The sequence below is a fragment of the Mastomys coucha genome, unplaced genomic scaffold, assembly GCF_008632895.1.
Source record: "Mastomys coucha isolate ucsf_1 unplaced genomic scaffold, UCSF_Mcou_1 pScaffold3, whole genome shotgun sequence".
Lineage (NCBI taxonomy): Eukaryota > Metazoa > Chordata > Mammalia > Rodentia > Muridae > Mastomys > Mastomys coucha.
In genome coordinates, this window is record NW_022196909.1 from 39,645,116 (window position 1) to 39,657,148 (window position 12,033).

Consider the following 12,033-nt stretch of genomic DNA (forward strand, 5'->3'; position numbering starts at 1 on the left):
ACTTGGCTCCTCCCACAGTCTGCCACTTCCAGCAGCTGAGGAGCAACTATTCAAAGCAGGAGCCCTGTAGTTTCGGCTTGTTTTGAGTAAGGTCAAAAGGTCACTATGAGAGAGGTCACCCACTGGGCGGATTAGACAGTTTTCTTGTTCGTATGATGAAAAACCAGACAGAAGGCAAATTGAGGGGAGAAGGATTTATTTCAGTTCACATACTGAGGGTACAGTCCATCATGGCGGCAGGGTGGGACAGCGGAAGTAACTGAGCTCTGACTCTTCACCTTCTCCATAACGCGATGGAACTAGGAGCAGGTAAGGGCAAGTGATGGTGCCCAACTGGTGCAGAGCTTCTGTTCGGGGTAAGTAATTCTTAGTTAAAGCTCTCTTGGAACATCCTTACAGACACATGCAGAGGTGTTCGCCTGAGGGTAACTCTAAACCCTGTCAACAGTGATGCTCAAATACGGCATACTTAATACTAGTTAAATAACTGTCTGGCTGTAGAGAACCCCTCTGGATATGGGTTATGGTACGGAGTGCTTAGATTCCTTTTCAGGGATCTGAAGGATACTTCTGATGAAGACTGCTCCTTGGGGTCTAGAGAGATGTCTGATGGGTGAGTGGGAAGGGATGAAAAGGCGGGGCGGACTTAAGATTCAGATGGCTTCTCCTCTCTATCACTTCTGTGCTAAAAGAACCCAAGTCCTCGGCATCCTCCTCCTCACAAGAAACCCTTAAACGTATCAGGTTCATGTAGTAGCTGGGCAACTTGAAGTATGGAGATAAAGGACCCTTTAAGCCTGAGGCCTTAGAAGTGAAACCACTTGCCAGGTAGTGGTGGCTCGAGCCTTTAATCATAGCAGAGGGGAGGCAAAGACAGGTGGATCTCTGAATCTCTTGAGTTCAAGGCCAGCCTGGTCTACAGAGCGAGTTCTAGGACAGCCAGGAACCCTGCTTCTCTCTCTCTCTCTCTCTCTCTCTCTATATATATATATATATATATATATATATATGTATATATACATATATGTGTGTGTGTATATGTATCTCTATATATGTATGTATGTATATGTGTGTATGTGTGTATATATATGTATAATGTGTGTGTGTGTCTAGAGATCAGTGGGTAAGAGCACTTACTGCTCTTCTGAAGATCCTGAGTTAAATTCCCAGCACCCACATGGCAGCTTACAACTGTCTGATGCCATCTTCTGGTATACAGATGTACATTCAGACAAAAGTACCCATATACGTAAAGAAATCAAATCACTTAACAAAGGTATCAAGCAAAGGCATAAGGATATTTCCCGTTGCATTAAAGACGATTAAAACAGATTAAAATAGATCTAGCAAGGATCTAATACTACACTTAGAAATCACATGCTGCAGTCCTTCCGAGGACTAAGTCCTAAAGGGTTTCTCTAGCCCAGTCTGCCCTAGTTTTATTTTAAGAAGGTGTGAATACCCCCGGGCTGGGGGTCAGAAAATCTGTGTTCAGTTCTATTTCTAACTCTCTAGATAAATCTTTTTGAATAAGGCTTTTAGTTTTCTTGTCGGAGAGAGAGAGACAGAGAGACAAAGAGAAGGGGAAAGGAGAAAGAGAGAGAGAACCAGAGTTGGGAAACCTGAACTTTTCTATTTTAGTAAGAGTTCTGAAAAGAGTTCTAAGGCCTCTGGAACACATCGTGTCCCCTCACACCTCGCTTTTCAACACAAACTAGCTCGAAGGAGCCCAGTAACTTGAGTCGCTTTTTAAACATCCATTAACCGAGGAAATTAATTTTTCTGCCTGCGCTCCGGAAGCCAGGCACATGATTTCCAAATAGCATTAAATTCAAACGGATGCAGTAAGGCAGATGGTAGGCGTGAGGCGTGTCTTTCCCTTGCCGCGGAGAAGATGCTGGGCTTCAGTGCCATATCAAAATTCCTTTTCCGGGGACTATCACCATCCGGCCCACCAAGGTAGCCAGACTGAACCTTGAGCTAACCCCACGCACTGGCCCCGCCTGCTCATCAACGCCTTGGTTGTCATGGAGAGCCCCGGGCTCTGCCGTGGAGTCCGGAAGTCTCTGAGCAAGCCGTGCAAAGCTCGAAGTCCCGGGAGGCTCTCGTTGCTATGGTGATGACTCCGCGCGCTGGGCCCCGTGCCAGCCAGATCCGAGGACTGGAGGAGGGTCCAGACCCCGCCCCCGACGTCGGGATTCGGGAGCTGGGAGCCGGTCCCGCGAGGCCACTGTTGCTGTGGTGATTTGCAGCCGCCTGCGCGCAGGATCCTCCCTGGTCTTTTGCAGCTTTGGTGAGTCCACTCACCTTCCCGGCTGCGGACGCGTCCTGGAGGTTATGGTCCTGAGGCTATCGAGCCCCCTACCCTCCTCTTACCCCGCCCAAACCTGAATGTGGCCTGCAGGCCTGGTCTTCCACACTGATCGTCTATCCTGGGCCAGGCCTCTACGGGAGTCGGGTCAGAAGAGGATAGCAGATGTAGGAGTGGTGGTGGGGTGGCGTAGATTCTGGGTGATTTACGACTATCAGGGAAAGTGGCTAGAACCTATAGTCACTCAGAGGCTCCATCTTAGACTAAGAGCAGGGGACCCCGTCCCTACTCTATTTCCATTATCTGGGCTGTGATCCATAACCAGGATTGGGTTTTGGTTGGTTGGTTGGTTTGGTTTTTGGTTTGCTTGTTTTTTTGGTTTTGGGGTTTTTTGTTTTTTGGTTTTTTTTTTTGTATTTTTTTGTTTTTTTTGCATGCTTCCCACATGCTAAGGACGTGAGTCCAAAGAAGGAGCTCCTCTTCCTAGGCATGGGGTCAAGGAGACCTCACCTCCTGACTCTGGGCAAAATGGAGTATGGGCTGCCCTTCCTCGACTGTGCTGCCTACAGATTGAATGGCCCCTGCTCAATAGTGAGGATAAGGATGGAGGCCCAGATGTGGTTTTTAGTTTGGTTTGCTTTGCTTTGCTTTGCTTTGCTTTGGTTTCTCTGTGTAGCCCTGGCTGTCCTGGAACTCACTCTGTAGACCAGGCTGGCCTCGAACTCAGAAATCCACCTGTCTCTGCCTCCCAAGTGCTGGGATTAAAGGCCTGGGCCACTACTGCCTGGCCCAGATGTGTTTTAACTCACAGGTGCAGTTCGAGAACTTGTATGGCTTCCTGCGTCCTGTTAAAAGACAAATATAACAATTTTTGTCCCAATTGGCTCTGTGAAGGTAGAATTGGGCCACACTTCATCCTGTAAAGAAAACTGAGTGCTGTCATGTTTTGGTTGGTTCAGTTTGGGTCTCTTTGCATGACAGACTTTCTGTCACGCAATGACTCTGGAACTCGTCCTCTTCCGGCCTCTGCTTCCCAAGTGTTGAGTTGTATAGACCCATGTCACTACTACACAGGGCTAGGAGTTTGATTTTTATAGACAGAAAAAGAAAGGAGAGTAAAAATAGTAAAAAAGTAAATTGGTCATTTCAAAGTTACTTATTTCATAGGATAATTCATGCTGGCTCAGGTTGACGGGTCCCCTTGATCTCTTGTCTGGTTGGAAAATGAGCCCATTCGGAATTCCGTTTGATCACGTGACACCTAGCATACTCAGTTCTAGTTTGATCTGCTGGACCATAATTCAGAAACTACCTCTTACGTGTTTTATGTAATACTCTTTACCCCTTGGTTGAGTCTGCAGAGCACTGGAAGAATGAGGTCCTCTTGGACCCCTTTGGGGCCCCCTGTGAGCCAGGACCGCATCATCACCAGCTTCCCTAAGGTACAGTCATTAGAACACCTTTGTTGTTGTTGTTTCGTTTGAGTCTGGATAGCTTTGGTAAAAGTGTCACTGCTATCCCAAAAGAACCTGGAATTCACTAAGTATTCCAGACAAGCCTTAAAGTTCCAATCCCCCTGCCTCCGTCTCTGAAATGCTGGGATGGCAGGAATATACCACACTGTCCCCAGCCCTCCTTGTCTTCATGGCCGAGGTGACACCTCAGCCATAGCCAGTTCGGCTAACATGCCTTCATGCCCAGAAGTCAAGCAACTGAGCTGCAGAGGTTGATCTCATTTCTAAGAAGCGAAAAGACTGGGTGTTGAGTTCCCCTAAAGCCGGCCAGTAGTTAACAACAGCTAGCAACCGTATGGCACAGAGGGCGTAAGTCACGTGATCCTCAGTGTAAAACCTGATGCTGTCATAGCTGTGACCTATGGTCACCCACCCAAGCACTAGGGGCTGATGATGCACAAAGATAATACCTCTGGACACAGCTCATGGGGTAAGTGTAAGCTCCCCAAGCCATGACATTCCTCCTCCTCCTCCTCCTCCTCCTCCTCCTTCTTCTTCTTCTTCTTCTTCTTCTTCTTCTTCTTCTTCTTCTTCTTCTTCTTCTTCTTCTTCTTCTTCTCTCTCTCTCTCTCTCTCTCTCTCTCTCTCTCTCTCTCTCTCTCTCTCTCTCTCCCCACAGGGTGGGAAGGTCACTTAGTGGGAAAGGATTTGCTAAGTAGGTACAAAACTGTTGAGTTTCATCCCTAGTACTGTGGGGGCAGGGAGGAGGTAAGAGAGAGAATATAAAAGAGTTTGCACAGGTATAGTGGGTACACACCTGTAGTCCCAGTACTTGGGAGGCAGAGGCAGGAGGATTGTGAGCTGGAGGTCACCCTAGACTATGCAATAAGATTTATCTTTTTAAAGAAAAATGTCCTACTCTCTGATCCCCAAATCCAGGGCTTTTTCTAATTGTCTGCCTTTGCTTCTTGCTAAAAACTCCAGTCTGTCTTACAGACTAATATTAATTGCAATGGAGACTGCCAAATAACATTTATGGGGGGGGCCGAGAAGCAGTATTTACCCATATTCCAGACACCCTCGCCCATTAGGTAGCCATGTCTAGGAATCCGAACTGTGTATGTCCTGGCGTGCATGGAGAGTGTATGAAAGGTCAGGCATTGTAGCCGTTAGTATGAGCAGAAAGTCAGACTCACCGTCAGGATCCAGAGAGAGGCAGGTAGTAATGCTGCTCCTCAATACAGGTAGGAGGGACTAGGAACTTCTCCCCAGTCCTTAGGAGGGCCAAACCAATCCTTACATAAAATGCAAGGAACGGAGCAGTGTATGGTCAAGCGTGTGTAGTAGCATGATCTCATGTGTGTAAGAAAGGAGATCGGTTACAGCCTAGCCTCATGCTGGAGCACTTGCTTAAATTCCTGGCATCCCCCAGAAAGAAGGGTGCGGGAGGGTAAAGAAATGTCTGTCTGTTAGTCCCCGCAGGAAATATTTCTGAAAGGTAACCTTGAGATCCTGTTGTCCATTGATAGCCACTAGCAAATGAAAAAATCAGTTTTCTCCAAACTAATTAGGAGTCTCACTAGGGAAACAAAGCACTCTTAAGAGTAGGCCCCATGCCTCTCAGTGGATGGCCAACAGAACACTAAATAGAGTAGGCCCCATGCCTCTCAGTGGATAGCCAACAGAACACTAAATAGAGTAGGCCCCATGCCTCTCAGTGGATAGCCAACAGAACACTAAATAGAGTAGGCCCCATGCCTCTCAGTGGATGGCCAACAGAACACTAAATAGAGTAGGCCCCATGCCTCTCAGTGGATAGCCAACAGAACACTAAATAGAGTAGGCCCCATGCCTCTCAGTGGATAGCCAACAGAACACTAAATAGAGTAGGCCCCATGCCTCTCAGTGGATAGCCAACAGAAAACTAAGTAGCATCTCTGGGTGCTCTTTCTCTCACACCATTAAGTCTGGGCCGCCTCCTCCTCCTCCTCTTCATCCTCTTTCTCCTTCTTCTCCTCCTCTTCCTCCTCCTCCTTCTCCTCCTCTTCCTTCTCCTCTTCTTCCTCCTCTCCTCCTCTTCTCCTCCTTCTCCTCCTTTTCCTCCTCCTTCTCCTCCTCTTCCTTCTCCTCCTTCTCCTCTTCTCCTCCTCTTCCTCCTCTTCCTTCTCCTCTTCCTCCTCCTCCTCCTCCTCTTCTCCTCCTCCTCCTTCTCCTCCTCTTCCTTTTCCTCTTCCTCCTCCTCCTCCTCCTCTTCTCCTCCTCCTCCTCCTTCTCCTCCTCTTCCTCCTCCTCCTTCTCCTCCTCTTCCTTCTCTTCCTTCTCCTCTTCTCCTCCTCTTCCTCCTCTTCCTTCTCCTCTTCCTCCTCCTCCTCCTCTTCTCCTCCTCTTCCTTCTCCTCCTCCTCCTCTTCCTTCTCCTCCTCTTCTTCTCCTCCTTCTCCTCATCTTCCTCCTCCTCTTCCTTTTCCTTCTCCTCTTCCTCCTCCTCTTCCTCCTCTCCTCCTCTTCCTCCTCCTTCTCCTCTTCCTTCTCCTCTTCCTCCTCCTCCTCCTCCTCTTCTCCTCTTCTTCCTCCTCCTCCTCTTCTTCTCTTCCTCCTCTCCCTCCTCCTCCTCCTCTTCTCTTCCTCCTCTTCCTCTTCTTCTTCTCTTCCTCCTCTCCCTCTTCCTCCTCTTCTCCCTCCTCCTCCTCCTCTCCCTCCTCCTCCTCTCCCTCCTCCTCCTCCCTCCTCCTCCTCCTCTTCTAGCATGCAGGTCTTTTGAGCATATGTTAAAGACTCCTAGTTGGGATTTCTTTGGGAGTCCTGTGTGTGTGAACATGTGTGTATCTGATTCTATATGCATTTCTTGTGCTTTTTCTTTGGCTCTTTTTCTTGGTTGGTCGTTTTGTTTGTTTTTTTGTTTGTTTTGGTTTTATTTTGCTGGTTTGGTTCAGTTTGGAGACAGGGTTTCTCTGGGTAGCCTTGGCTTGCCTGGAACTCACTCTGTAGACCAGGCTAGCCTTGAACTCAGAGATCCAGCTCTCTCCCTCTGCCTCCAAGTGCTGGGATGGAAGGTGTGCACCACCACTGTCCAGCTGACCTGTTTGTTTTTTATTTGTTTTGATTTCTTTTATTATATTATTCCTTAGATGCCTTCTTGATCCATACAGAAGGGGTATGGGAGAAACCATAATCAGAATGTATTGTGTTAAAAAAAAAAAAAACTATTTTCAATTAAAATTTTCAAGAAAGAAAGAAAGATCCTCTTGTCCGTTGTTGCCTCCATGTGGCTCAGACAGGTGTGAGCCACAAGACATTTTGTGACCTTTGGATTCTGTGCCAAAGCTGGGTAGAGGAAGGCAGGGGCTCTTGGCCATGGGCGTCCCCATCTTCGGCCTTTGCTTCTTCCCTTTTCTTCCCCTTTCTTTCTCTTTCCCTCCAACTTCCTTCACACACTGTCAGAGAAAGCTTTTGTGCCTCAGATATTGCAGAGTTCCCTGGGTATTTTTACTGTGAGCCTGGGCCATTGCTCTTCCAATGGAGTGTGACCATGGTAACCAGGGATGATACAGGGTGGCGTCTCAATGAGCCAAAGAGAAAGGAAATATAAATCAGGGGAAAACAAAAAACAAAAACAACCAGGCCCGGACCCATGGGACAAAAGACACTATTCACAGAGTAAGACGTTGAGGCTCAGAGAGGCAGGGAAAACTGACCTCCACACACTTGGCCTTGGTAAAGCTAAGATTTGACCCAGCCCTAGGGAGACTTGCCCAGGGGACTCTGTCCTATATTCATAGAAGATGGGATTCCCTCACAGCCCTCTGCCTACAGCAGTCAGGGCCACAGGCTACAGGTTGCTGTATCTGTCCTGCATCCCAGGGACACGTCAGGCTCTTCTCTTTATTATTCTGCGCACCTCCATTTCCTTGTCTGAGAAATGGGCTCATACTTCCTACCCCATAGTCCGTGGCATTACCAGGAACGAGGAACGCTAAAGAGACTGCAGGCCTCACGTTTCAGGAGAGAAGGAGGGTTGGGAAGTAGGTCTCACCACCCTGATGGCCAGTTTGTGTTACCAAGATGAGGCATTTCTGGACGGTCTGCTTGCCTGTCTCCATGTCTGTTCTGTCTTCCTGTAGTGGTACACGCCGGATGCCTGCCTGCAGCTCAAGGAACACTTCCACAACCAAGTCAGCAGAGCCTGCCAGCACAGGAACACGGGCACTGCCGGGTAAGCCCATGGTACAAGGGTGTGAAGCCGCAGGGAGGACAGAAGAACAAAGGCACATTGCCTTAGTTAGGGTTTGACTGCTGTGAGCAGACACCGTGACCAAGGCAACTCTTCTAAGGACAACATTTCATTGGGGCTGGCTTATAGGTTCAGAGGTTCAGTCCATTATCATCAAGGCAGGAGCAAGGCAACATCCAGGCAGACGTGGTGCAGGAGGAGCTGAGAGTTCTACATCTTCATCTGAAAGCTGCTAGTGGAAGACTGACTTCCAGGCAGCTAAGATGAGGGTCTTAAAGCCCACACCCACTCCAACAGGGCCAGACTTTCTATTAGTGCCTGTGCTCAGCATATACAAACCATCACACATATGTAAATGAAAACATGAGCAAACTGAATACACAGGCTGAACCAGTGCAGTCTGCTATCAAGCTATTAATCTAATTTTGCTATAATTTATAGTTCATAAATTATAATTTATATTTTATACAATTTTCATAGTATATATTTTACATTAGTTTATGTGTAATATGATATAATACTATGTTAGTTTATATAGTATATTATATATAATATATTAACTTATATATATTATATATTAGTTTATATATTATATTACATATATTAGTTTACATATAGTATATGTAATATACAGTAGTTTATATGTAGTATATTATATATAATATAACTTAGTTTGCACATTATATATGATATATAATATATACATATTTATAAATATATAGATATAATTTGTAGACTCTATAATTTCCCTATTTCTCCAAAGGTCATACAGGTGACTTTTCAGCCAGAGTGAAGTTTCTGCACAGGTCCATTTCCTCTGTCTAAGCCAGCTATCTTCTTTATCATCCATCTGTCAGACCCTCTAGGAGACCTCTCTGACTGCTTAACGTCTCTGCTCCTGGCCTGGCCTGGGGAGACCCTGCATACTACCCTCCTTCTGTGCCGTAGAACTCCATACTCTTATGTCACAGAACTGTCGGTTTTTCTGAGAGGTCTGGCTAAGCCTGCCGGTTTCTTCCTCAGCAGCCACTGTGCACTGGCTGGCACAGTGGCCTTGGCAGTAGCCCATCCTCTCTCTAACAGATAGGCACAAAGGCCTGCCATTTCCTTTCCCTCATGAGCAGATCGCAGCCAGCTCCAGGAGTCGGCTGAGCTCACAAAATCATGGAGATAGAGTCAGATCACAGGAGAGCCATCCCAGAGGTCCCCAGGGCTCAGAGGGAGCTGGGAGCTCAGGTCAGAATTGCTAATGGTGACATGAGGGGTCAAAGGTAAGGGCTTCAGCAGGGGGTTGCTATGTCATGTCTGGCTCTTAATGCAAATTATCTACCAGACCCTACATAGTACCACAGGAGGTAAGGCAATTGAGACACAGAGGGTACCCACCATACAGTCCTATTGGTACCGGTACACCTTTCCCTCAGACGTGGCATCAAGGCTGGCCTGTTCCAAAAATGAGAGGGCTGCCTAGGAGCAGGGAAGACCCAGCCCCAGGCCTGGCTGATGCAGAAAGATAAACCATACACACTCAATCATCCACCAGCACGAATGCCCTCCTGCTGTCTGCACACAGAGGGGCCGCTAGATGCTTCCTGAGATGGTCAGTTTAAGCACTGATGTCTTTGGGAAGAATTGCAGGGATGGCTTTTATTAAAAATCGTACTAATCTGATGGTGGTGGGGTATGCTGTGGCATGCACACAGATATCATCAAGCTTGGTGGCTAGCACCTTTACCCACGGAGCCATCTCACCAGCCCAGAAACTCTTAAAAGTCTTAGCAACAGTTTTCATAGATGCTGCTGCCCAGGGTGTAGGATGCACCCATACAGAGGGAAGATAGCAGTTGCTCTTGCTGAGCAGGGTCTCCCAGGAGCCCAAGAATCACAGAGCCAACCTGCCTCTTAAAAACCACGAGCCCACATAGGCAGACTCAGGGTTCTGTTTATAGAGTACCCCTTGGCCTCCCTCATCCCTACAGGCACCTGCATACGTTACCTGGCATGAGCTGACCCCGGTACAGGTGCACATCCCAGAGTGTGTGTGGAAGTTTGGAAGCGGTCGACATAGCTTGCAGGTGTTTCCTGCATGTGGGTTCCTTGCCTACCACGTCTTCGGTACAGCAATTCCCACCAGTTTCCCATCAGATTCATCTGATGCTGATTTTCCCAGTACTTCCTGTGTTCTCCCCGCTGCCCCTCAGTTTGTGGCTCGACCTCAATTCCCAGAAGGAGCCTAAGTTCTCCCATGCCCCAGCACTGGAGAGTGGCTTTAGGGGTAGGCCTCCCAGCATCTAGGGTGGAAGAGTGTTAGATCAGGGAAGGGAAGCGTAGACATGCTGAAGACACTCCTGATACCACTCTTCAGGCTCTGTTAACAGACTTATTTCCTCCAGGCTCAGACTCTCCAAGGTGGTGGTTGTGGGCGATCTCTACGTGGGAAAGACTAGCCTCATTCACAGGTAAGCCCCTCCCCGCTGCCTCCTCGTGCTGTCGGGCCAGCCCCACCTTCCAGCACCAAGTTGTAGTACCATTGCCCGGGAGCCCCAGAGAGCATGGAACTTCTGGGAACAGAACACAACCTGAGCCTGGGGAACAGTTTGATGGGTGCGTCAAAGGTCCAGGAGTAGGGGGCTGGAGAAGTGGCTCCAGGGTGCTGCCCGAGCACAACACTAGGGTTTGAGTCCCAGGGCCCACACTGTGTGGCTCCTATTACTCTAACTACTTTCAATTCCTGCCCCAAGAGGTCTGACTCCTTTGGCCACCACAGGCACCTATACTACACACAGAGAGGAGAAGGAAGGAAGGAAGGAAGGGAGGGGGGAGTGAGGGAGGGAGGGAGGAGGGAAGGAGGGAGGGAAGGAGGGAGAAAGAAAGGAAGGGAGGGAGGGAGGGAGAAAGGAAGGAAGGAAGGAGGGAGAAAGGAAGGAAATGTTTTAGAAGAAGGCGATTGGGAGCTTAGGAGATTGACTTAGTCGATAAAGTGCTTGCTGCATAAATCCCCAAACCTGAATTTAATCCCCAGGACCCATGAAAAAGCCAGATGTGGCAGTGCATGCCTGTAATCCCAGCACTGGGGAAACAGAGATAGGAGGACTCTCAGGGCTTGCTGTGCAGCCAGTCTAGCCAAATCAGTAAGAGATTTGGTGGAGAACAATTAATTACACACACACACACACACACACACACACACACACACACACACACACACACATACCAGTGCCACCGTACTGACTGACAGATGGTAGAGCACCCTAGATACTTAGCATTCATCACACCCTCCCCTTGCGGCCTCCAGCATGTTCCTCCCTGGGAAGGGACCCTCCATTCCTCTCACTATTTGCATTATGGCATTTGCTTTCTGGGCGGAAGCAGCTTCGCCCTCCCCCTGCCCCCCCCCCATCATTGTCATTGGCTGCCCTGTTGCTATGGTGTGGATAAGAAATCCTCAAATGTCAGAGGCTTGTAGTCCCCAGCCTGTGGGACTTTCTGTAATGTCTAAGAGGTAGAGCCTTGCAGGTGGGCCGTTAGGTCATTGGGGTATACACATGAATGGAACAGCATGCCGCCCTCATTCCCTTCTTTGGCTTCTTGGCTATGAAAGATGTCCTCTTGCCACGTCACAGTGACAGCATATCACTGATCAAAAGAATATCCCAGGCTTCTGAAACCTGGGCTCAGATAACCTTCTCCTCGTGGGTCATCATCATCTCCAGAGTGTGTGACAGTGACGGAAAGCTGATCATCACACCCCTGCACCCACAGCCTCCGTGCACCATAGCTTTCCTTGATGTTTTTGTTTTGAGATAGGGCTTTTGTTTGTTAGCCCTGGCTGTCCTGGAATTCCGTATGTAGACCAGGCTGACCTCAGACCCACAGAGATCCACCTGCCTCTGCCTCCCCCCCTTCCCCCCAAGCTGGGATCAAAAGGCTCGCCCTATCATACCCAGCTGTTATCTTGTATAGATTCCCTACCAGGGAATCATGTTTGCTGGTGATGGTCACTGTTTCGAGCATCTCTACCCAGTTTGGGACAGCGGG

At 48.5% G+C, this 12,033-nt stretch overlaps 1 protein-coding gene across 3 annotated transcripts in view; it reads left to right on the forward strand.

Moving 5' to 3' along the window:
* The first annotated feature begins 1,901 nt into the window (after positions 1 to 1,901).
* The window catches only part of Rab36 (RAB36, member RAS oncogene family), an 18,973-nt gene continuing 8,841 nt past the window's right edge, over positions 1,902 to 12,033 (forward strand). The window contains exons 1-4 of one of the 3 annotated variants that reach the window (XM_031347911.1): positions 1,902 to 2,293; positions 3,666 to 3,753; positions 7,886 to 7,977; positions 10,389 to 10,454. In XM_031347911.1, coding sequence (XP_031203771.1) covers positions 3,685 to 3,753; positions 7,886 to 7,977; positions 10,389 to 10,454 — 227 coding nt within the window. In that variant the 5' untranslated portion in view covers positions 1,902 to 2,293; positions 3,666 to 3,684. The other 2 variants (XM_031347908.1, XM_031347909.1) reach the window with 2 other exon arrangements.